Source organism: Papio anubis, chromosome 20 (genome assembly GCF_008728515.1).
Source record: "Papio anubis isolate 15944 chromosome 20, Panubis1.0, whole genome shotgun sequence".
Taxonomy (NCBI): Eukaryota; Metazoa; Chordata; class Mammalia; order Primates; family Cercopithecidae; genus Papio; species Papio anubis.
The window spans coordinates 42,509,728-42,536,051 of NC_044995.1; the positions used below are offsets into that span (position 1 = coordinate 42,509,728).

At 43.4% G+C, this 26,324-nt stretch overlaps 2 protein-coding genes across 2 annotated transcripts; one reads left to right on the forward strand and one right to left on the reverse strand.

Annotated features, from left to right (window-relative positions):
- The first annotated feature begins 11,417 nt into the window (after positions 1–11,417).
- On the forward strand, positions 11,418–13,040 carry LOC116271601 (olfactory receptor 7D4-like). Its single transcript, XM_031659032.1, has one exon. It carries the CDS (start codon positions 11,943–11,945, stop codon positions 12,879–12,881), a length of 939 nt encoding a protein of 312 aa, XP_031514892.1. The 5' UTR covers positions 11,418–11,942; the 3' UTR covers positions 12,882–13,040.
- A 10,418-nt stretch (positions 13,041–23,458) lies between these two features.
- On the reverse strand, positions 23,459–26,094 carry LOC101005937 (olfactory receptor 7E24). Its single transcript, XM_021930643.2, has one exon. It carries the CDS (start codon positions 25,037–25,039, stop codon positions 24,173–24,175), a length of 867 nt encoding a protein of 288 aa, XP_021786335.2. The 5' UTR covers positions 25,040–26,094; the 3' UTR covers positions 23,459–24,172.
- Between the last annotated feature and the right edge of the window lie 230 nt (positions 26,095–26,324).

Below are 26,324 nucleotides of genomic sequence, written 5' to 3' on the forward strand. Positions count from 1 at the left end.
CTCCTATTTTCCCTTTAAAAGTGTAACTCTACTATTTCCCCTTAATCACTTTTTATTTTGTTACACATACTCTAACATGCATGAAGTATGCCAATCTTCAATGTACAGCTTAATGAAATTTCATGTATGTATATGTCCTGGTAAACAGAGAACATTTCCAAGACTTTAGGAAGTTCCTTCATCCTTTTTCTCAGTGATTAATTACTCCACAAGGCAACCACAATTTTGACTCTTACTATAATTGACTTGGTGTGCTTGTTCTTGATTTTCATCTAAATGTGAAAATACAGTATGTACAGTTATGTGTTTTGGCTTCTTTTGCTCAACATAACGTGTAGTTTGACTTTTAATTGTTCTTTTGATAGAGGTATGGGCGTATTTATCTTGGTAAGTGCTATATGCGCAGGAATGAATTTTCTGAATCATAGGGTAGACTTTAAGTTTAGTTTTGGTAGGTATTCCAGTTTCCAAAAAATATTGATTCCACCAATAATCCCCCAAACAATGCATGAAAGTTCTAGTTGTTTCACACACTTGTCCAGCACTTTCTGATTGTAGTCATCCAGCAGAGAGTATGCATTTACCTGATGTGTTATGAATTTGAGTACTTTTCGACGTGCTTGTTGGCTATTCGGATTTTTTTTTTTTTTGGTGAGGGCACCTGTTGAAACATTTCACCCATTTATGGTGTCTTTTCTTTTTTTTCTCTTTTTTTTTTTTTTTTTTTTTTGGGTTGGATTTTTCCCCCTGGGTGGAGTGCAGTGGCATGATCTTGCTCACTGCAATCTCTGCTTCCTGAGTTCAAGTGATTCTCCTGTCTCAGCCTCCCGAGTACCTGGGATTACAGGCATGTGCCACCACACCTGGCTAAGTTTTGTATTTTTTTTAGTAGAGACAGGGTTTCACCATGTTGGCCAGGTTGGTCTTGGACTCCTGACCTCAGGTGATCCGCCCACCTCAGCCTCCCAAAGTGCTAGGATTATAGGCGTGAGCCACCACACCCAGATTTATGGTTCCTTTTTTTTAAAAAAAGTGAAGGGTTTCCTTCTGGTTACTTGTCCTTTATTGTATGTATATATATCTATGTCTAGGTACACATGCATAGATATGTATAAACTATGTATCATATATTACATATATACATAAAATATGTATATTACATATACATACATTACAGATAACATTTCCCAATCTCTGTCTTGTCTTTTTATTCTTTAAAGGGAATTTGTTGGTTTAAATAATTTATTACTAAAAAGTCCTGGGGTATAATGAGCTTCAGGGATGGCTAAATTCAGGGGCTAAAAAAATGTTATATAGTTGAATTCTGTCTCCCTGTCTTGGCTGTGCATCCTCCTGCATTAGCATTTCTTCCAAGCAGGTTGTCTCTTCATAGCAGGCCCCAGAAACTCTGGCTACTTTCTTCCCAGCTTAAAGTCTCAGGGAAAAAAAGAGTGATTGCCTTTTTGAAGAGTTCCAATATGATGATCAGAATTGAATCTAGTTGGCTCTGACTGGCTCACTTGCCCGTGTACTCTAGTCTGGCCTGGGGAATGTAATACTCTCACTTGTTTAGGGTTCCTGCCCGTGCTTATCCAGAAACTGGGTTAGAGTCTGCACTGACTAAATCATAGGGTCCTAGCAATTTGGGGGCATATGCAGAGGGGAGGAGGCAGGAGTGGGCAGGTAGGATCTGAAAGCAGTGGTAATACTGTTAGCTGTTATGCTGGTCTTAACAGCAAGTAGGAACTGTGACGTCTGGGAAATCAGCCAGGGTTAGGTAGTTCCTAAAGAGCATTTTAGAAAGATCAGGTATCATCTGTTAACATGTGTTTAGATTGCTAAAGATTGCTGCTCAGCCGGGCACAGTGGCTGACTCCTATAATCCCAGCACTTTGGGAGGCCGAGGCGGGCGGATCACCTGAGGTCGGGAGTTTGAGACCAGCCTAGCCAACATGGTGAAACCCTGTCTCTACAAGAAACATTAGCCAGGTGTGGTGGCCTGTGCCTGTAATCTCAGCTACTCAGGAGGCTGGGACAGGAGAATCACTTGAACCCGGGAGGTGGAGGTTGCAGGTAGCCAAGATTGTGCCCATGCACTCCAGCCTGGGCAACAGAGTGAGACTCCGTGTCAAAAAAAAAAAAAAAAAAAAAGATTGCTGCTTAATCTTTAATGAACATAAAGATCAACTTGAGATCTGACACCTGTTTAAGAATTATTTGCCTGGACCAAGATAATGAATCTCTTCTCCTATGTTTCCTTCTAGATTCTTTATTGTTTTTTAATGTAGGTCTCTGATCTACTTTGAATAATTTTTTGTAGCGCGTGAGGTGGGATCAAGGTGTGTTTATATAGATTTATCAAAGAGATCATGGTTTCGTCTCTGCTTAGGCGATCTCTGCCCCTTGGTTCATTTGTCTTTTCTTGCATCAGTAGCGTACGATCTTAATTTATGTTGCTTTGTAGTATTTTTGGAAATCTGGTAGTGAAAGCCTTCCAACTTTTTTATTCTTTAAGATTGTCTTGCCTTCTCTGTTCCCCATGTTTTCCAAATTAATTTTGGAATCTCAGGATTAATTTTCACAAATGAATTTTTGGTACTATGCCTGTAATTGCATTGATTTTGTAAAATAACCTAAGGATAATTGACATCTTTACAATATCGAGTTTTCCAATTGATGAGTATGGTATAATTTTCCATTTACCTAGGTTGTCTTTAACTTTTCTCAAGAGTGTTTTATAGTTTTAATTGTAGAAATCTTGATTTGTTTAATTTATTTCTAGGTTTATTTTGCTTTGTATTTTTTTTATTTGTTTTTCAGTGCTTTTGGCTAGTACATAGAATTGCAATATCTTTTTGTATATTGACTTTATAGCTGGTGACATTTATAAATTCAATTATTTATTCCAATACTTTGTGGATTATTTTGGATTTTCTATATATATAATCCTGTGAATACCAATAAAAGAAAGTCTTACCTAATTTCTAAACTTGATTTTTTGCTAATTTTTCTTGCCTTATTTCTTTAGAGTAACGAATAGAAATGATGAAAATGAGTATCTTTGCCTTGTTTCTGAACTTAGGGAAATGTGTTTAATATTTCACCATTAAGTATGACACTACCTAGGAGTTTTTTAATAAATAACCTTTATCAAATTAAGGGAATTCTGTTTTGTTCTTGGATCGTCAAGATTGTTTTATAAAAATCATGAATGGACATTAGATTTTATCTAGTGCCTTCTCTGCATGTATCAGGGTCTTTTAAGAAATCCTTGTCAATCCTGAGAGGTCTGGAAAAGAAATTCTTAAATCTGTTAATAAGGTGAATTCCTTGATTTTCATATGGTAAAACAACAGCTATTACTGGAATAAACCACACTTGGATATGGTTTATTAGCCTTTTCATTTTTGCTAGATTCAATGTTACTTTAAAAAAAGTATTTCTGTGTCTATGTTAATGAGAAGGTTGTCCTGTGATTTCTTTTATCATAATATACTTGTCTGTTTTGTATCAGGTTTATATTGTCTTATTAAAGTTGAAAACTATTCTGAAAGGCTGTATAAAATCACAGCTCACTGCAGCCTCGACCTCCTGGGCTCAAATGACCCTCTTACCTCAGCCTTCTGAACAGCTAGCTGTACCTACAGGCATGCGCCACCATACCCAGCTTTTTTTTTTTTTTTTTTTTTTTTTTTTGTATTTTTTGTAGAGACAGGGCTTCGCCATGTTGCCCAGGCTAGTCTTAAGCTGCTAGGCTCAAGTGATCTGCCCACCTTGGCCTCTCAAAATACTAGGTTTACAGATATAAGCCACCATGCCTGGCTGTGACCTTTCTTTCAATAGGTCTTTTTTCTCTTCTTTTTTTTGGAGACGGAATCTTGCTGCTCTGTCGCCCAGGCTGGAGTGCAGTGGCGCGATCTCAGCTCACTGCAAGCTCCACCTCCCAGGTTCATGTCATTCTCCTGCCTCAGCTTCTCAAGTAGCTGGGACTACAGGCACCTGCCACCACGCCTGGCTAATTTTTTTTTGTATTTTTAGCAGAGACAGGGTTTCACCTTGTTAGCCAGGATGGTCTCGATCTCCTGACCTCGTGATCTGCCCACCTCGGCCTCCCTAAGTGCTGGGATTACAGGCGTGAGCCACCGCGCCTGGCCGGTCCTTTTTTCTTTCTCCTTCAGAAGGTGGTTTCATCCCATGGTCCAAGTACCTTGACTTTCACTAGCACATTCTAGAAAATTAATGCCCTCATTTCCTCACTCCTTGTATATTCATGCCCTTTGCTATGTGACTTGTTTTGGGCAATGGGACGTTAACCAGTAAAATATGACCAGAGGCTTTAAACATGCTTGTGTAGTTGGGTTTGCTAACTTTAGCACTTGTGGCACTACTACAGATGCAAGAGTAGCTCAGTGGCTCAGTGGAACCCAATGCAGATCAACTCCCAGATTTGTGAGCTAAATACATACATGATGTTTTGCCTCTGGGATTTTTGTGATCATTTGTTAGGCAGCACATTGGAGCAATAGCTAACTGATACACACATAGGCTAACAACTCCCAACTTCAAATCATGGCTCAGACTCCTCCTCTTAGCTCCAGACATGTATTTGCATGGCTAATGATCATCTTAAAAATAACATGCCCCAAATAGAACTTTTCTTTAGCAAGCCACCCTTATCATACCTGTTCCACCCTTATAAATGACACCATACTCCCAACTCAAATTTATGACTAGTTCTGGATTGCTTCCTTTCCTTTATGGTGACTGACACTTCATAATGACTCAAACATTTGTGAAATGAATGAGTACAGTTATCTAAGTGTTCTGCTACTAGAATATATAGGACACAGTATTCTGGTCAGACCTGTCTTCAAATTCACTATCTACACTAAGTCTTGTGAAATACGATAAGACTTCTAAACCCAACACCACACTCTGTAAGAGGCCCAAAGTACCCAGAGAAGCTTCTCAATTAGTTGTGTTTCTGTTATTCCTCAATTATAAAATTATTGGCTAATATGTTAAAATATGAAAGGTGTTAAAAAATAAGGAATAAGAACCCGTCTATGTTTAGTCTTGGGCAGATAGATTATCAACATTGGCTGGAAATGAAAGCCACTCAATATCACCAGAAATGCATATAGGAAGTGATACTAGCATGGCTGGGGTGGAAGCAGGGACTAAATCCTTTCAGTGGCATCAGAAACACTTCTTCCATTATCCTAAGTTCTTATTTTATTTTTATTTTATTAATTTATTTTTTTTGAGATGGAGTCTCACTCTGTCTCCAGGCTGGAGTGCAGTGGCACGAGCTCGGCTCACTGCAACCTCCACCTCCCAGGTTCAAGGGATTCTCCTGTCTCAGCCTCCTGAGTAGCTGGGATTACAGGTGCCCACCACCACACCCAGCTAATTTTTGTATTTTTAGTAGAGACGGGGTTTCACCATGTTGGCCAGGATGGTCTCAATCTCCTGACCTTGTGATCCACCTGTCTTGGCCTCCCAAAGAGTTATTATTATTACTATTATTATTATTATTATTATTATCATCATTGAGACGGAGTCTTGCTCTGTCCCCCAGGCTAGAGTGCAATGGCGTGATCTCAGCTCACTGCAACCTCTGCCTCCCGGGTTCAAGCAATTCTCCTGCTTCAGCCTCCTGAGTAGCTGGGATTACAGGTGCACACCAGCACGCCTGGCTAATTTTTGTATACTTTTTTTAGTAGAAACGTGGCTGGTAACACAAGGCCATATTCACATAAGTGTGTAAAATGGTCAGGAGGTAGAGAAAAGACATTTCTGGGACTCCTTGACATGGGGGCCTCATGTACTCTGGTTCCAAGACCTGGTAATGGAGTCCTAACAGGGACTATAGTTAGATTGCGAGGATATGGAAATACAATTGTTGATGGGATTATGGTGAATATTTGAAAATCAGTGTTTATTATTATTTTGAGACAGGGTCTCTGTCGCCCAGGCTAGAATGCAGTGGTGTGATCATAGCTCACTGCAGCCTGGAACTTCTGGGCTTAAGTGATCCTCCCAGGTGACTAGGACTACAGGCACACACCAGCATAACTGACTAATTTTTTACCCTTTTTTTTTTTTTTTGTAGAGATGGGGTCTTGCTATGTTGTCCAGGCTAGAAGACCTGGACTCAAGTGATCCTTCCACCTCAGCCTCCCAAAGTGCTGGGATCATAGGCATGATGTGAGCCACCATGGCTAAGGAATTTTCAAGTGTACAATACATTATTATTAACTAAGTCACCATAGAGTACAATGTCCAGAAATTTTCTTCCTGGAGTTTGAGACCAACCTGGGCAAAATAGTAAGACTCACATTACTATTAAAAGTAAATCAATCAATCAATCAATCAATAAAAGCAACATGGTTGAACCTTGAAAACATTATGCTAAGTGAGATAAACAAGATGCAAAATGACAAATATTGTGTGATTCCACTTACATGAGGAAACATGAACAGGGAATTCAGAAACACAGAAGGAGCAATGGAGGTTGCCAGGGCCTGGAAGCAGAGGAGAATGGGAGGTATTATTTCATGTGTATAGGGCTTCCATTCAGAAATGATGAAAAAGAATGCAAGATGGATAGTAGTAATAGTGCACACCATTGTGAATGTACATAGTGCCACTGAGTCTCCTTTTTTTTTTTTTTTTGGAGATGGAGTCTCACTCTGTTGCCCAGGCCGGATTGCAGTGGTGTGATCTCAGTTCACTGCAACCTCCGCTTCCTGGGTTCAAGCGATTCTCCTGCCTCAGCCTCCCTAGTAGCTGGGATTACAGGTGCACGCCACCACACCTGGCTAACTTTTGTATACTTTTTGTAGTAGAAACGTGGTTTCACCATGTTGGCTAGGCTGGTCTTGAGCTCCCAACCTCAGATGATCTGCTGACCTCAGCCTTCCAACATGCTGGAATTACAGGCATGAGCCACCATGCCTGGCAATGTGCTGCTAAGTCTTACACTTAAAATGGTCAATTTTGTTATACATATTTTACCACAATAAAAATATTAATAAAGGCCAGGTGTGCTGGCTCATGCCTGTAATTCCAGCACTTTGTGGGGCTGAGATGGAAGAATTCTGTGAGGCCACAAACTCTAGACCAGTCTGGGCAACATAGCGATGCCCTGTCTCTACAAAAAAATGTAAAAAATCAGCAGGGTGTGGGGGTGCAGCCTGTACTCCCAGCTACTTGGAAGGCTGAGGTGAGAGGATAACTTAAACTGGTGAATTTGAGGCTGCAGTGAGCTGAGATCGCGCCACTGCACTCTAGCCTGGACAAGAGTGAGACCTTGTCTCAAAAGGAAAAAAAAAATAATAAAAACTTTATTATTTATTTTAAATTAATAAAAAGTTTCATAAATAAAACTGTTGCATTTTTTTTCTGAGACAGAGTCTCACTCTGTCCCCCAGGCGGAGAGCAGTGATGCGATCTCAGCTCATTGCAGCCTCCACCTCCAGGTTCAAGCAATTCTCTTGCCTCAACTTCCTGAGTAGCTAGGAATACAGGCATGCGCTACCACACCTGGCTAATTTTTGTATTTTCAGTAGAGATGGGGTTTCACCATGTTGGCCAGGCTGGTCTCAAACTCCTGACCTCGTGATTTGCCCGCCTTGGCCTCCCAAAGTGCTGGGATTACAGGCATGAGCCACCATGCCTGGCCAACTGTTATAATTTTTTTAAAAAGTATATTCTTAGGTCGTCCCTTGGAGATATTGATGAGGTAAGTCTGGGATAGAGTGGGAAGCTATATATTAACAAGATCACCTAGGGTAGCATGGTGAAACCCTGTCTCTAAAAAAAAAAAAAAAAGTAAAAATTAGCTGGGCATGTTAGTGCACTCCTGTAGTCTCAGCTACTCAGGAGGCTGTTGCGGAAGGATTGCTTGACCCCAGGAAGTTGAAGCTGCAGTGAGCTGTGATCACGCCACTGCACTCCAGCATGGGTGACAGAGCAAGACCCTGTCTCAAAAACAAAAACAAAAAACTGTAGTATTTTTTTTAAAGTAGATTCTTAGGTCTTCCTTTGGAGATCTTGGTAAGGTAAGTCTGGGATAGGGTGGGAAGCTATCTGTTCACAAGATCCCCTCTTTATAATATTTTGATACATCTAAATTTGTGAAACACTGTCCCAGGATACTGGTTCCCAAAAAGATTGTCCTGGGGACCATCACATCTAGAATGTGTCCAAAATGCAAATTATGACTCAAGCTGAGACCTACTGAGACAGAAACTTGAAAGTGGGTTCTATCAATCTTGTGTTTAAACAAGTCCTTGAGGTCATTCTGGTGCAGTCTCCCTTTTGAGAACCACTACCTTTTTGTGAATCGTGGGACCCTTTGCTACCCAACTATCTGCCTGATTAGGAAACCTCAAGTCAGAAAATGCTGGCCAGGTGTGGTGGCCCACAACTATAATTGAGCATTTTGGGAGGCTGAGGTAGGCAGATCACTTGAGGGCAGGAGTTCAAGACCAGACGTCCAGCATGGTGAAACCCCATCTCTACTAAAAATACAAAAATTAGCCAGGCGTGGTGGCAGGCGCCTGTAATCCTAGCCACTTGGGAGGCTGAGGCAGGAGAATCGCTTGAACCCGGGAGGTAGACATTGCAATGAGCCGAGATTTCGCCACTGCACTTCAGGCTGGGAGACAGAGCGAGGTTCTCTCTCCAAAAAAAAAAAAAAAAAAAAAAAATTGCTGACAGTTGTCACCAAAGGTGATTCAAAGTAGACTAGAGTAATTCTTCCCAAAGGAGAGGGTACAGGAGACGGGAATCACAGCTGGCCCCATTGATAGTCTCCCAGGGATAAGGAATTGGCAGTTCAGAAACCTCTTGTGTAGTCCCTGCCCTTGAGGAACCAAACTGATCAGGGAATGAATAAGCCATTGACCAATTTGTCTAACAAGCTTCAGAAGGGCCCAACATTCAACTCATTTACTTACAGTCACCCAGGCCTCCAGGCGCAAGGTCCAAGACACTCATGTGTTCTCCAGGAGAAATCATCCAGGCCCCATACCACCTGCTGGGCTCTCTCTCCCTGCTCTTTTGGAGGGTAGAGCTTCTGTCTTCATCACCTACTTCCACGAGACAACAAGATTCAGGGGAGGTGGCTCCTGTGGTGGGTCCACATTGCCAAGCCAGCATAGCCCAGTAAGTGTTGAGGGAAACAGGGAAAAGAGATGATTGAGGGGAAAGGCATTGACTTGTAATCACAGGGCAGGAGAAACACTGTGATGTCCATGAAGAAGCTGCTCTTGAGGCTGATTTCTTAGAAGGGAGAATGGCTAGACTATTTGCTTAAGTTGCCATTACATAATGAGCTTTAACTTTGCCTGTATATTACTTGGGTGGATGACTGATGGAGATTATAGGAAGGGCTACTGTTTGTTGGCCTGGGGCACTCTTTGATATCATAGTGCTGCCCTGGATCACTCTGTGTGGTCTTACAGTGAGCAATCTGCATTGTACAAATGGATGCCCCAAGGTATTGCTAGAGCTGTAGGTGCCTTGCAGTGAAGTCCTGGTCACTTCTAGTTCTTTTCACTTAGTACTTGACCCAAGAACTTCAGAGGCCCTCTGCCTAGATCAAGCCTCTCTGAATTGTTCTCTGTGACCCTCACTTGCTTGGAAACATCTCCTGCTTCTCCAGAAAGACTTATCCTTCCCCATCTTTCTTTACCCTTATCCATGGTTCTAAGTAGACAAGCGTCTGTGTTCCCTGGAATCAAAGGCCATAGTGTATAACAAGTAGGGTAGGGTGGGTGAGTGAGGGAAAGCGAAGGGCTCAGGCAAGCCCAACATCCAGTCTCCTCTTGACATCATATCCTCTGGAGAACGCAAGGGAAGCATTGAAACCCGCAGGATTCTTTTCCATAATTCCCTCCATTTCACTTGAGTGTCAAGTCTTGTCCTTAAGCTGAGATCGTTAGCTCGACCTCATTCCTTTACCTCTCCTGGCCTTTGTTTTCCTTCTGTGAAAATATTCCTGAGTTGTCCCCCTCAACTCTAATGATATGAGGAATCCCCAACCCCCTGTTCCCTTGTCCTTAGTTTTGCCTGCCCTAAATCCATCTTTCCCTCCAAGCCCCAGGGAGAATTGCAATTCCTATTACATTACTCCTTTGATTGCAGTTCCTTCACAGCCCCATCCTTTATGGATTATACTTTGCAAAGTTCTTAGACATGTCATCCCTGCCCACCTCTCCAACATCATCCTCATCATTCTTATCTAACACCGCGCTTAAGCAGCAGCAAAGGGCTAAGAGAACTCTGTCCCGTGCTGCTTCTTGCTTCTAGGCTTATTCCCTTGCTTATATCTCTGCCAGAAGTGCCCCTGTGCAACCCTTCACCTGGGTAACTCCTTGCCCGGGTATTCCTTCCTCCAGGAGTCCTTCCGTGACTGCATTACTCCAGGCTGGGTTGAGGAATCCTCTCTGTACTCCACTCTGCACATCGTTTTATTTTAGCACTTAATTCACTGCGTTACAATGATCTGTTTCTGAATCCATCTTCTGGAAGGTGGAACCATAAGAAAAAAAAAAAAAAGACCACATCATTAATCTTTGATCCCCAACAGCTAACACTTAGCCTCGCCCAAAGAAGACCCTCTTGCGGAATGACTTTTAGCACTTTTTCAGTGACTGACAACCCAGTTGTCAACCTAGTTCAATTATTCTATACTCCCCAGCATGGCTCAACACAAATTGTACACCAGGCCAGGCGCCATGGCTCACGCCTGTAATCCCAGCACTTTGGGAGGCCGAGGTGGGCAGATCACCTGAGGTTGGGAGTTCAAGACCAGCCTGGCCAACATGGTGAAACTAGCTAGTTTTTTACAAAACTAGCTGGGCGTGGTGGTACGCACCTGTAATCCCAGCTACTCAGGAGGCTGAGGCAAGAGAACCGCTTGAACCAGGGAGGCAGAGGTTACAGTGAGCCGAGATTGCACCACTGCACACCAGCCTGGGTGACAGGGTGAGACTCTGTCTCAAAAAAAAAAAAAAAAAAACCACAACAACAAAAGCAGAAAACCAACAACAACAACAAAAAAACCGTGCACCAACACTAGACAACAGAAACAGATTAGGCCATATTTATTATGCGGATGGAAAAAGAGAATTGTATAAGTGTCAAATGACTGTATCTTTCTGGTCTCTAATTTTGAAACCCTGGTTCTAAGGTAGAAGGTTTTTAATGTGTGGCCAGCTTCTTAAGATGAATGTTGTTAGTGGTAATCTCATGACCTATTTGAATCAGAATTTGGCTGCCACCATAACTCCAAGTGGGACTTGAGGCAAAAAGTAATTCCTTCCTCCCTCCCTCCCTCCCTTCCTTCCTTCCCTCCTTCCTCCCTCCCTCCCTCCCTTTCTCTTTCCTTCCTTGAAAAACCTAAATCCACTCATCTTGCAATATTTTGCCTAGCTATTATCTCTGCTTTCATATTTTCTCACTTCTCATAGTTGCAATATTCTGCCTATCTATTATCGCTGCTTTCACATTTTCTCACTGCTCAGATATAGTTGTCTGACCTTCTTCAGTCTTAGTTGTGTCTTAGACGAGGAAGATGACCCTGACCTTTTCTTAGGTTCACTGGACCTTATGTGTGTTAGAGCAGGTACAGACCGTTTTATCTCTAAGGTCTAAAGTTGCTCTTATCTTGGTAGATTTGATGATGCTAAAGCAGAGAAAAAGGGAATGGGTGAGTCTCCGAGAGGCCAATGAACAGGTGTTAGTCAACATCATGAAATGTTGCCTATAACAAATGACAGAATGTAGGATTCCTAAGTTTTGCAATTTTAAAGCTTTTGTACCCAATTATTCTCCTCAAGAAATAAGGCATCAGAGAGATTTTGGAGCCTGTTCAGCAACTATTTCATGTTTCCTCCCTTCCTTAACTGTCTAGCTGATGTGTCGGCAACATGGACTTGGGAAATCAAACAAGGGTTTCAGAATTTTTACTCCTGGGATTTTCCCAGGACCTAGAGGATCAACAGACGCTCTTCGCACTGTTTCTGTCCATGTACCTGGTCACGGTGCTAGGGAACCTGCTCATCATCTTGGCCGTCAGCTCTGACTCCCACCTCCACACCCCCATGTACTTCTTCCTCTCCAACCTGTCCTTGGCTGACATCGGTTTCACCTCCACCACAGTCCCTAAGATGCTGGTGAACATCCAGGCGCAGAGCAATGCCATCAGCTATGCAGGCTGCATCTCTCAGATGTATTTTTTCATGGTTTTTGGAGGCATAGACACATTTCTCCTCACCGTGATGGCCTATGACCGGTATGTGGCCATCTGTCACCCCCTGTACTACCCTGTCATTATGAACCCCCGCCTCTGTGGCCTGCTGGTTCTTGTGTTCTGGTTCCTCAGCTTGTCATACTCCCTGATCCAGAGTCTATTGATGCTGCGGGTGTCCTTCTGCACCACTTGGGTCATTCGGCACTTTTACTGCGAGCTTGCTCAGGCCCTCACGCTTGCCTGCTCAGACACACACATCAATTACATCCTGCTCTACGTGGTGACCGGCCTTCTGGGTTTTGTGCCCTTCTCAGGAATCCTTTTCTCCTACACCCAAATTGTCTCCTCCATCCTGAGAATCTCATCCACAGATGGGAAACACAAAGCCTTTTCTACCTGCGGATCTCATCTGTCTGTGGTTTCTTTATTCTATGGGACAGGCCTTGGTGTGTATCTTAGTTCCAATGCATCGTCCTCTTCCTGGCGGGGCATGGTGGCCTCGGTCATGTACACTGTGGTCACCCCCATGCTGAACCCCTTCATCTATTGCTTGCGAAACAGGGACATCAAGAGGGCCCTAGAGAGACTGCTTGGGAGAAGGCTCTATGCTCGATGACGGGAACATTGGTCCTGGGTTTCTGAGTTGGCAGAGGTAGCAGCAGTGAGCTAAAGAAATTCTGGACAAGCCTGGGCTACACAGCAAGACCCTGTCTCTACAAAAAATATATAATAATTAGCCAGGCATGGTGGTGTGCACCTGTGGTCCCAGCTACTCAGGAGGCTGAGGTGGGAGGACCCTTTGAGCCCAGGAGGCTGAGGCTGCAGTGAGCAGAGATTGTGCTACTGCACTCCAGCCTGGGCAATAGAGCCAGACCCTGTCTCAAAAACAACAGCAACTAAAGAAATTCTGCCTACAGGCCAGGCGCAGTGTCTCACACCTGTAATCCCAGTGCTTTGGGAGGCTGAGGCAGGAAGATCACTTGAGACCAGAAGTTCAAGTCCAGCCTGGGCAACAAAGATAGTAAAATGTCTCAAAAAGAAAAAAATTCTGCCTCTTAATCTCATGGAATTTGTTTCTCTGTCTTTAGTCAACATACCTTGTGAGTACTGTGAGTACTTTGTATGAGTCTTATACAAAGAGACTTCTCTGTTATCCTTCAGTTCTACCCTTTCATCTCCTCCTTTTATATTTTCCATGACTACACCTCAGCTTGGTGTTTGTAGATTTGTATTGATTCCTGAGGGTTAATACAGCAAGTTCAAGTAATCAACTCAGACATTGTTGGATAAAAGTTATGAAATAGTTCATTTTACCATTAACCATTGCTAGCTCTTATCAAATTCATTCATTTGACAATCTTTTTTTAAACCTTTCTCAGTGATCCTTTGACAGTATTTATTGGACCTTATAGTGTGCCAGGCTGTTCTAGGTGCCTGGGATACAGAAGTGAAAATAAATTCTTGCCCCATAGTTAAATCAGCAATCTTAGAATGTTATCAGATCATGTTATATGTCCAAACTTAAAATAGACTGATGGATAAATAATTTATTTCCTTATTAGTGAGATTGAACATTTCTCCATACGTTTGTTTAGTGCATTTCTAAAATAAGTTTGATAGCCTCTAAAATAAATAGGGAGACCTTTTCTTTACAAAAAAAAAAAAAAGCTGGGCACGGTGGCGCACCCCTGTAATCCCAGCACTTTGGGAGGCCGAGGCGGGCAGATCACGAGGTCAGGAGATCGAGACCATCCTGGCAAACACAGTGAAACCCCATCTCTACTAAAAATACAAAAAATTAGCCGGGTGTGGTGGCGGGCGCTTATAGTCCCAGCTACTTGGGAGGCTGAGGCAGGAGAGTGGTGTGAACTTGGGAGTTGGAGCTTGCCGTGAGCCAAGATTGTGCCACTGCACTCCAGCCTGGGTGACAGAGTGAGATGCTGTCTCAAAAAAAAAAATAAAAAAGCCAACTATTGTAGTGTTCACCTGTAGTCCCAGCCACTTGTGAGGCTGAGGCAGGAGGATCACTTGAGCCCAAGAGTTTGACCCTGTAGTGAGCTGTGATCACACCACTGCACTCTAGCCTTGGAGACAGAAAGAGACCCTGTTTCAACAACAACAACAAAAAAAGGCCAGGTGCAGTGGCTCACACCTGTAATCCCAGCAATTTGGGAGGCCAAGGCAGTGACTCACCTGAGGTCAAGAGTTCGAGACCAGCCTGACCAATATGGTGAAACCCCATCTCTACTAAAAATACAAAATTAGCTGGGTGTGGTGGCGCACGCCTGTAATCCTAGCTACTCGGGAGGCTGAGGCAGGAGAATCGCTTGAACCCTGGAGGCAGAGGTTGTGGTGAGCCGAGATGGTGCCATTGCACGACAGCCTGGGCAACAAGAACGAAACTCCGTCTCAAAAAAAAAAAAAAAAAAAAAGAAAAGAAAATGTATCACCAGAAACAGACAAACCATCTGCCCAGAACTTTAGGTCTGATCGTGCTGTATTTTGTCTCTTTGCCTAATTTTGCGGGTGAATTCACAGAGGCCCAAAACAGGAGTTTAGACAGTAACAGCACTTGGCTGAATGAAGACACATCTTCAAATGTGGTGCCGGGAACGAGCACTGGTTTATGATTCAGGAGAGTGAGAGCTGAATCACAGAGTTGCCAGAATCTAGGTATGTAGTCCTGAGCAGCTTCAGATACTGCAACATCCATTAGGACTACTGGCTCTCTTCCTAAATGTTCATTTTAATATCTCCTCCACCATGAAAAAAGTATCTTGGTGTAAGGTGAGATTGTGGAGGGATATCCCAACAAGAAATCAGATAATACGTCTTTGGATGATGCTGTTTGCCAAGGCACTGTGGGCAGGGAAGGTAAACATAAGTACATAAATAAATATTCATCTCAGTAAAGATGAATTGCTGCCTACCCTGGGGTGGAAGGTGTCTGATGTAATCAACTTGCCACCATGTGGTCCTCGAGGAATATTGACTATTTAGAGGCCATACTTTGACATCTAAAGATGAGCCCAGCACCTCTTCAATTTCTATGCTCTAAATCTGAAAAGAGGTTTGAGTGTGAAAACTGGTAGAAGATAAGTTCAATTTGCTATTACATCATATGGTCCTTAAGAAAATCATGTCATTTGGCTGGGTGCGGCGGCTCACACCTGTAATCCCAGCACTTTGGGAGGCCGAGGTGGGCGGATCACGAGGTCAGGAGATCGCGACCATCCTGGCTAACATGGTGAAACCCCGTCTCTACTTAAAAAAAGAGAAAAAATTAGCCGGGCTTGGTGGCGGGCGCCTGCAGTCCCAGCTACTCAGGAGGCTGAGGCAGGAGAATGGCGTGAACCCGGGAGGCGGAGCTTGCAGTGAACCGAGATCGTGCCATTGCACTCCAGCCTGGGCGACAGAGCGAGACTCTGTCTCAAAAAAAAAAAAAAAAGATAAGACGCAAGGCACAAAAATGAAGTTTTTAAATAAAGCCCAAATGTGATGTTTAATGTACGTGTTTTTTGCTTGTTTTTGAGATGGAGTCTTACTCTGTCGCCTGGCTGGAGTGCAGTGGCGTGATCTTGGCTCATTGCAATTTCTGCCTCCTGGGTTCAAGCTATTCCCCTGCCTCAGCTTCCTGAGTAACTGGGACTGCAGGCACCCACCACCACTCCCAGCTAATTTTTATATTTTTAGTAGAGACGGGGTTTCACCATGTCGGCCAGGATGGTCTCGATCTTTTGACGTCATGATCCGCCTGCCTCAGCCTCCCAAAGTGCTGGGATTACAGGCATAAGCCACGGCACCTGGCCTAATGTACATATTTAAAGATTAAATGTGCAGTGGTCATTAAAAAAACAAGAAAACTAGCAGAAGAATCTGATTTTCAATGGTGGCAGCTGACATCTGACTTCTGCTGACTTGATCATGGTGTTTTTGCATATGTAGGTCAAACAATACACTTGGTGTCTGCTCACCTACAATCTGTTGCCATCACCACAAATCCCTGTGGGTCATGGACCCTGTTTACCATTTTAGACTTGCTGCCTGATAGCCTACCTTGCCTCTCACTTTTAATGTTGCCATTTCAGCTTGGAACTCAAGATACTAGTAAAAAGCAATGTAAAGCCTCTGTTTTAGGCTAGGCGTGGTGGCTCAAGCCTATAATCCCAGCACTTTGGGAGGCTGAGGCAGGCAGATCACTTGAAGTCAGGAGTTCAAGACTAGCCTGGTCAGTATGGTGAAACCCCATCTCTACTAAAAATACAAAAGTCAGCTGGGTGTGGTGGCATGCACCTGTAGTTCCAGCTACGCGGGAGGCTGAGGCAGGAGAATCGCCGGAACCTGGGAGGCGGGGGTTGCAGTGAGTACCTTGGTGTAAGGCGAGATTATACAGGGATGTCCCAACAAGAAATCGGATAATATGTGTCTTTGGATGATGCTGCAAATCATCATCCAATGCAGTGAGATTGCGCCACTGCACCCCAGCCTGGATGACAGAGAGACACTTCGTCTCAAAACAACAACAACAGCGATGACAATGACAACACCACCTCTGTTTTACTATGAGAGTTAACGGTGCTATGTTTAAATATCCAAGAGTTGGAACAACAGTTTTGAACATTCTGATTTTCTTTTTTTTTTTTTTTTTTTTTTGAGACAGAGTCTCGCTCTGCTGCCCAGGCTGGAGTGCAGTGGCGTGATCTTGGCTCACTGCAAGCTCCGGGCCCCGGGTTCATGCCATTCTCTGCCTCAGCCTCCCGAGTAGCCACCACAGGCCCCACCTCTTCTGGCTAGTTTTTGTATTTTTAGTGTAGGACGTTTCACTGTCAGCTAGGATGGTCTCCATCTCCTGACCCTGATCCACCCGCTCCCGGCCTCCCAAAGTGTTGGGATTACAGGCTTGAGCCTGGTCACAGCCCGGCCACATTCTGGATTTCAATGGACTAAGATGGTTTACTGTTTTCCTCTAGCTTTACAAAACAAGCTAGCTTCTTCCCTGACTACAGAGCCCTGACCTTTTTTTTAAAGAGCATTTACTTTAGAAAAATCCCAGGATTACAAATTATTTATCTGCTCCCCTTGGAAAGGGAGAGGAGATAAATCATTTTTAATGCCTCATAGCTTTTTTTTTTAATGGATTGTCTCTCACCTGTCACCTAGACTGGAGTACAGTGGCGTGATCATAGTTCATTGCAGCCTCAACTCCTGGGCTCAAGTGATCCTCTGTGTCAGACCCTGGCTGGGATACAGGCATATAGGCCAACACACCTGGCTTTTTTTTTTTTTTTCTGTCAGACGTGGGATCTCAAGCATGTTGCCCAGGCTGGTCGTAATTCCTTGGCTCAAATGATCATCCCACTTTGGCCTCCCAAAGTGCTGGGATTACAGGTGTGAGCCATCACGCCCCTGCCACATCCCACTTTTTATAACCCAGGAATGTTCAAGAACCTGGGTGCCATCCCTTTGAAATGTGAATTATTAATAAAAACAACATCCCTATCTTTCAGCTTTGGGAGGAGCCTTCTGTAAGTGACAATTAGTGAACACAGATGGCCAAATCACACTGGACAACCTCCTCCCTAACGGGTCCTGGACTTTTCCATTAGCTCACTCCAGCATTTGAAAACCCTCTCATTTTTGTTTCCCAGTGGGAGTTGAGTTCCACCCTTTCCCCACGCCGAGCTGGAGTGTACTACACTGCTCACACTGCAACATCTGCTTCCCCAGGTTCGAGTGATTCTCCTGCCTCAGCCTTCCTGAGTAGCTGGGACTACAGGCATCTGCCACCACCAGCTAATTTTTGTATTTTTAGTAAAGATAGCCTCACCATGTTGGCTGTGAATGGTCTCGGGATCTCTTGATCTCATGATCCACCTGTCTCCGGCCTCCCAAAGTGCTGGGATTACACGTGAGCCACTGCTTCAGCCCAAGTTATCTATGTTCTCTTTGTTCCCTGTGCATTTTGTGTGTTATACAAATAATGCCTTATCTACAGTGCATCCCTACCATTTTCTAATTTTTATTATTTTATTGTTAAGTTTAGGTCTTTCATCCAGTTTGTGTTAATTTTGCAAATGTTGTAAGGTAAAGATCCACCACCACTCATCTGCATGTGGAAATCCTGTTTTATAACACGCATGTGTTAAAAAGGTTGTCTTTCCTTAAACTTATAAGACCTAAAACCATAAAAATCCTAGAAGAAAACCTAGGTAATACCATTCAGGACACAGACATGGCAAAGACTTCATGACTAAAACACCAAAAGCAATGGCAACAAAAGCCAAAATTGACAAATGGGATTTTACAATGAAAGAGTTTCTGCACAGCAAAAAACTATCAGAGGAACAGGCAACCTACACAGAATGGGAGAAATTTTTGCAATCTGGTCCATCTGACAAAGGCCTAATATCCAGAATTTACAAGGAACTTAAACTTACAAGAGAAAAAAACAAACAACTTCATCAAAAAAGTAGGTGAAGAATATGAGATACTCAAAGAAGACATTTATGCAGCCAACAAACATAAGGAAAAAACCTTGTCATCACTGGGCCAGGAGAAATGCAAATCAAAACCACAATGAGATACCATCTCATGCCAGTTAGAATGATGATCATTATAAAGTCAGGGAAAACAACAGATGCTGCAAAGGGCGTGGAGAAAAAGGAACGCTTTACACTGTTGGTGGAGGGTAAATTAGTTCAACCATTGCGGAAGACAGTGCAGTGATTCCTCACGGATCTGTAAACCAGAAAATGCCATCTGACCCAGCCATCCCATTACTGGGTATATACCCAACGGATTATAAATCATTCCACTTATAAAGACACATGCACAAATTTTGTTTATTGCGCAGTATTCACAATAGCAAAGACTTGAACCAACCCAAATGCCCATCAATGATAGACTGATTAAAGAAACTGTAAGCACATATACACCATGGAACAATTTCATGCGCAAGCTTCGAAAAGGATGAGTTCATATCCTTTGCAGGGATATGGATGAAGCTGGAAACCATCATTGTCAGCAAACTACCACAGGAACAGAAAACCAAACACCGAGATGTTCCCTCACCATAAGTGTCGAACAATAAGAACACATGGACACGCCGAGGGGAATACACACTGGGGCCTGCTAGTGTAAGTGCCGCGATATATGTACAGGAAACACCCAATGTAGATGATGGGCTAAGGCAGCAAACTGACGACAACTGAACTGAGAGACGGTCTCAAAATAAACTGGATATAGTGGCATGTGCCTGCAGTAATTAGCTACTAAAGAGGCTGAGGTGGGAGGATTGCTGGAGCCCAGGAATTCTGGCTGCAGGAGCTACGATGGTGCCCCAATTCAATCTGAGCGCAGAGTGAGACCTTGTCTCTAACATTAAGCATATTATATATAATATCGAGAAGTGTAAGGTATTTCACTGCCTTGGACACATTAAACAAGAGAGATTATATAATTATTTCACAAACGTGATCCATTTCTGACATCCAAAAGTAAAATTCAAAATCTTGGAGCCCATAGATTGGAAGTAAAATGCCTTTAAACCTGATAAAGGAGATGCACAAAAACCTCTGTAACACCGCTGAATAGAAGAATATGAGAAGCCTTTACTTTTTTTTTTTTTTTTTTTGAGACAAAGTCTCAATTTGTCGCCCAGGGTGGAATGTAGTGGCATGATCTCGCTCACTGCAACCTCCGCCTCCCAGGTGGTCCAAGTGATTCTCCTGCCTCAGCCCTCCTGAGTAGCTGGGATTACAGACGCCCACCACCACACTGGGCAAAATTTGTGTTTTTTTGAGACGGAGTCTCATGGTGTCGCCCAGGCTGGAGTGCAGTGGCCGGATCTCTGGCTCACTGCCCTCCTGGTTTTACCCATTCTGCCTCACAGCTCCCGAGTAGCTGGGACTACAGGCTTCGCCACCTCGCCCGCTAGTTTTTCAGATTTTTAGTAGAGACGGGTTTCACCGTGGTTAGCCAGGATGGTCTCGAACTCCTGACCTTGTGATCCGCCCGTCTCGGCCTCCCAAAGTGCTGGGATTACAGGCTTGAGCCACCGCGCCCGGCCAATTTGTGTGTTTTTAATAGAGACAAGGTTTCACCATGTTGGCCAGGCTGGTCTCGAACTCCTGACCTCAAGTGATCCACCTACCTCAGCCTTCCAAAATGCTGGGATTACAGGCCTGGGCCACTGCGCCTGGCCTGAAACCTTTACTTTAGATTCAACAGTAACAAACAAGGATCCTCACCAACCTTGCCTCTCAGTATGGTGCTGGAGTCTGAGATAGGTTGGCAGGAGATGACCAAATAAAGTACAAGGGCCGGAAAAGATGAAATTGTCACTATTCAGACGATATGCTTGACAACATAGGAAACATGAAATAAATCATAGATAAATCACCAGGTTCAATAATAGAGCACACGAGGGTGCTTGCATGAGTTATTTTATTTTGTTATTATTATTGTTTTTTTGAGAGGAAGTCTCACTCTTGTCCCCCAGGCTGGAGTGCAATGGTGCAATTCTGGTTCACTGCAACCTCCACCTCTGGGTTCAAGCAATTCTCCTGCCTCAGCCTCCCGAGTAGCTGGGATTACAGGCGCCTGCCACCACACCCGGCTAATTTTAAAAATATTTTTAGTAGAGACAGGGTTTCACCATGTTGACCAGGCTGGTCTCAAACTCCTGATCTCAAGTGATCTGCCTGCCTAAGCCTTCCAAAGTACTGGGAATACAGGTGTGAGCCGCTGTGCCAGGCCATTTTATTTTAGATTCAGAAAGTACACGTGCAGTTTTGTTGTGTTGTAACACAACAAAAGAAAAGCCTTAGACAAATTAAATTTAATCGAAGTTTTTTGTTTTGTTTTGTTTTTATTCTTTTTTTGAGACAGTCTCGTTTTGTCACCCAGGCTGGAGTGCAGTGGTGTCATCTCGTCTCTGTGCAAACTCCACCTCCTGAGTTCAAGCGATTCTCCTGCCTCAGCCTCCTGAGTAGCTGGGATTACAGGCGCCCACTACCACATCTGGTTAATTTTTTTTTGTATTTTTAGTAGAGACGGGGTTTCACCGTGTTCGCCAGACTGGTCTCAAACTCCTGACCTCAAGTGATCCACCTGCCTTGGCCTCCCAAAGTGCTGGGATTACTGGCGTGAGCCTCCACGCCCAGGCATGAAGTTCTTTATGCCAAAAAAAAAACCCTCTATTTTTATACACTAAAACAGTTATAATTTAATTTTCAAAAGTTCCATTTAAAATAGCCATCAATTTTTTTATTCAAATGTAATAATTACATATAAAAATACCACAAAGTACATACGGTATTTTGATATAAGCATGCAATGTGTAATTATGGATATTTAGAATATCCATCACTCCAAACATTTATCATTTCTTTTTCTTGGAAACATTTCAAATATCTTCTGGCTATTTTGAAATATACAATAAATGGGCCAGGTGGCTCACACTTGTAATCCCAGCACTTTGGGAGGATGAGGCGGGTGGTCACTTGAGGTCAGGAGTCTGAGACCAGGCTGGCCAACAGGGTGAAATGTGTCATCTCTACTAAAAATACAAAAATTAGCTGGGCACGGAGGCTGGCGCCTGTAATCCCAGCTATTCAGGAGGCTGAGGCAGGAGAATCGGTTGAACTTGGGAGGTGGAGGTTGCAGTGAGCTGAGATCGTGCCCCTGCTCTCCAGCCTGGGTGACTAAGCGAAAAAAAAAAAAAAAAAAAAAAAAAAAAAAAAACTATATATACATATATACATATATAAAATAAATTATTTTTAACTATACTTACCCTACTGTGCTACCAAATATTAGAACTTATTCCTTCTATCTCACTGTATGTTGGTGTCCATTAACCAAACGTTCTTCATCCCCCACACCTACTCACACCGCCTTCTCAGCCTCTGGTAACCACCACTCTTCTCTCTAATGCCACGAGACTCACATGCTAGCTCTTACACACGAGTGAGAATATGCAATATTTATCTTCCTGTGCCTGGCTTATTTCAGTTTCCATGCATGTTGCTGCAAATGACAGGATGTGATGCATTTTATGGTTGAATTATATTCCATTGTGTATATATATATCACATTTTCTTTTTCTTTTCTTTTTTTTTTTTTTTTTTGAGACTGAGTCTCTCTCTTTCCCCCAGGCTGGAGTGCAGTGGCCGGATCTCAGCTCACTGCAAGCTCCGCCTCCCGGGTTTACGCCATTCTCCTGCCTCAGCCTCCCGAGTAGCTGGGACTACAGGCGCTCGCCACGTCGCCCGGCTAGTTTTTTGTATTTCTTAGTAGAGACGGGGTTTCACCGCATTAGCCAGGATGGTCTCCATCTCCTGACCTCGTGATCCACCCGTCTCGGCCTCCCAAAGTGCTGGGATTACAGGCTTGAGCCACCGTGCCCGGCCCACATTTTCTTTATAAAAACGGAAAATATAGCAAATTAAAAAAAAAAAAAATTAGTCTCTGAATGTGAAGTTCCAGGGATACTCTTACCATATTATTCTTTTCTATTTCCCTTTTAACGTATGCACAAGAGTGAAAGAGGAGAAAATATATGAAAAGAGAAGAAAAAAGAGGAGAAAGTATAAATCTATGCTGAATAAATGTACAATAAAAATTATAGTGGTGAAAAAAAACAGCATAATGTTAATTTCTTTCTCTTTTGTTTTTTTTTTCTTGTTTTTTGTTTTTTGAGATGGAGTGTCCCTCTGTAGCCCAGGCTAGGGTACAATGGCACCATCTCAGCCCACTGCAACCTCTGCCTCCCAGATTCAACTGATTCTCCTGCCTCAGTCTCCCGAGGAGCTGGGATTACAGGCATGCACCACCACGCCTGGCTAATTTTTGTATTTTTAGTAAAGATGGGGTTTTACCATGTTGTCTAGGCTGGTCTCCAACTCCTGACCTCAGGCGATTTGCCCACCTCAGCCTCCCGAAGTACTGGGGTTACAGGTGTGAGCCACCGCGCCCGGCCACAATGTAAATTTCTACAGTGCTGAACAACAATGCATTTTAAGATATTCGAATGAATCACGTCGCCTGGTGCTACGTTAAACTCTTTTGTAACTTACCCATTGTAGCGCCATCCCTTTAGAAACGTCATCACCTGAACTATTCCTGGTGCTTTAAAAAAAAAAAAAAAAAAAAAAAAAATTCTCAACCCACACAGGTTCAAATACATTTTGGTAATGACACCCAGGCCTCAGTATTTGTGAGGTCCCCAGGTGATTTCAATAAAACCAATGTGAAGCCCATTGATAGACATCATCACACATGAGCTGCCTAAAGTGATTTTCCTAGATGTGATTTGGACAGAAATTACACGAGAACTGTAAAAAGGGAGGTAAATACAAAGTACGGTAAGTCCTCACTTAACATCCTCCACAGAAAATTAGAAACCACAATTCAAGCAAAACGATGAACCATGAAACCAATTTATTCATTTCTCATCAAAATTAAAACTAAACAACATTAAACAGAATGACCTTATTTCAGGACCTGCTGCATTTTGTTTTTTTAAAGTTGAAGTTTCCCAAAACCTCTTGACAATGTTAAGTGAGGATTTCAAGTCTATAATAAAAGATTTGTGATTGCACCTGGATAGTTAAGTGAGGATTTCAAGTCTATAAGAAAAGATTTGTGATTGCACCTGGATATCAAGATCATTGCACAGATACAAAAGGAGGCTGTCTAGGTATATTGGCATCATTCATGATGTATATGATGAACAAAGGATACCAGAATACTCACCCATTGCAACTAAAGACAAAACAAAGCAAGCAATACAAATTTGTATTCACATACAAAACCCAGAGAGGAATGAAAGCCGTCAAGCAACAAAAATAATGTGACCAAGGGGGCAGGATTTGCAGACCTAGGTATTAAATTTTGCTGCCATTTCTAGCCCATATAACAAAAAGGATGGAGAAGATGAGATTTGACTATTCTGCCATGCAGCCTGCACAGAGCACTTTGAATGTCCCTGTTCCTCAGGCTGTAGATGAAGGGGTTCAGCATGGGGGTGACCACCGTGTACATCACTGAAGCCACCATACTCTTCCTGGGGGATGGTGACACAACTGAACTGAGGTACCCTACAAGGCCTGTTCCATAAAATAAGCAAACAACTGCCAGGTGAGAGCCACAGGTGGAGAAGGCTTTACACTTCCCTCCCGATGATGGCACTCTCAGAATGGAGAAAACAATTTTATAGTAAGAGAAAAGGATCCCTGAGATAGGGAGACAGCCAAATATAGCACCCATGAAATATATGACCATTTCATTGATGAAGGTGTCAGAACAGCTAAGGTGGAGGAGTTGAGAAGGGTCACAGAAGAAATTAGAAATGGCCACATCCCTGAAGCAGGTGAGCTGTAATACAATCAAACTGTGCAGCTGGGAGTCCAAAAGACTAATAAAAAAAGACAACAAGACTAAGAAGCCACAGAGGCGTGGGTGCATGATGACTCGGTATTGCAGGGGGTGACAGATGGCCACAAACCGGTCATAGGCCATCACACTCAGGAGCATGTCATCCACACAGGCAAAAAGGACAAAAAAAGACATCTGAGTCAGGCAGCCCGCATAGGCGATGACTCTGCTGTGAGTTTGCATGTCTACAATCATCTTGGGGATGGTGGTGGAGGTGAAACCGATGTCAGCCAAGGACAGGTTGGAGAGGAAGAAGTACATGGGGGTGTGGAGGTGGGAGTCAGAGCTGACGGCCAGGATGATGAGCAGGTTCCCCAGCACCGTGACCAGGTACATGGACAGGAACAGCCCAGCGAGGACGGGCTGCAGTTCAGGATCATCTGAGAGTTCCAGGAGGAGGAATTCTGAGACACCTGTGAGATTCTGTGGGTCTGTGTAGCTTGGACACCTTTTGAGGAAAGAAAAAAAGAGAATTGGAAAATAGGACGTAAGTAAACCAGCATCTAGCACCGTGTCTATATTTTGGATACAAGCAATTCAGAAATTAAGTTTTCACATAGGATAATACACCCTCGGTAATAGTTCTCAGCTGTGACAAACCCAATTTCCTTAGTAATCAATTTACTTCATAATTGATTTTGTGTTATTCACCTCTTTCTGTATACACCTACCTTAGAGACAATCTATTGAAGAATGTTAGGAGAGCAAAAACATTAGGGATTTTAGAAATCCATAATCACAGTGAAATATAGCCTAATTTACCAGGAAAAAATATACAAGAAAAATATTCTTGTCCCTTTAAGAAAAAGATTAAATCCATTGAAAAGATACTAAGGAGTCAGCTACGCTTTGTTTTATTCTAATATAATTCTACAATATTCCACTGATTGAGGATATTTATCACACTCAATAAGATCCAGGACTGTAAGGTCCAGCCCCACAGGGTCGGTGGGTTTTTCTCCCCGTGTGCGAAGAAGAGAGATTGTAGAAATAAAGACACAAGACAAAGAGATAAAAGAAAAGACGGCTAGACCGGTAGTGGCCCTGAATGCCTGGCTGCGCTGATATTTACTGGATACAAGGCAAAAGGGGCAGGGCAAGGAGTGTGAGTCATCTCCAATGACAGACAAGGTCACGAGTCACATGTCCACTGGACAGGGGGCCCTTCCCTGTTTGGCAGCCTAGGCAGAGAGACAGAGAGAGAAAGAGGACACAGCCTATGCCATTATTTCTTCATATCAGAGGTTTTTAGTACTTTCACTAATTTGCTACTGTTAGCTAGAAGGCAGAGCCAGGTGTAACAGGATGGAACATGAAAGCGGGCCAGGAGCCTGACCACTGAAGCACAGCATCACAGGGAGACGGTTAGGCCTCGCGATAGCTGCGGGTGGGCCTGACTGATGTTAGGCCCTCCACAAGAGGTGGAGGAGTAGGGTCTTCTCTAAACTCCCCCGGAAAGGGGAGACTCCCTTTCCTGGTCTGCTAAGCAGCCGGTGTTTTTCCTTGACACTGATGCTACCGCTAGACCACCCTCCGCTCCTCTTCCCAGACGCTGGTGTTACCGCTAGACCAAGGAGCCCCCTGGTGGCCCTGCCCGGGCATAACAGAAGGCTCACACTTA

What these genes read in the sequence shown, in the direction of transcription:
- LOC116271601 (XM_031659032.1), top strand. Translation starts at nt 11,943, where the DNA reads ATGGACTTGGGAAATCAAACAAGGGTTTCAGAATTTTTACTCCTGGGA.
- LOC101005937 (XM_021930643.2), bottom strand. Translation starts at nt 25,039, where the DNA reads ATGTACCTGGTCACGGTGCTGGGGAACCTGCTCATCATCCTGGCCGTC.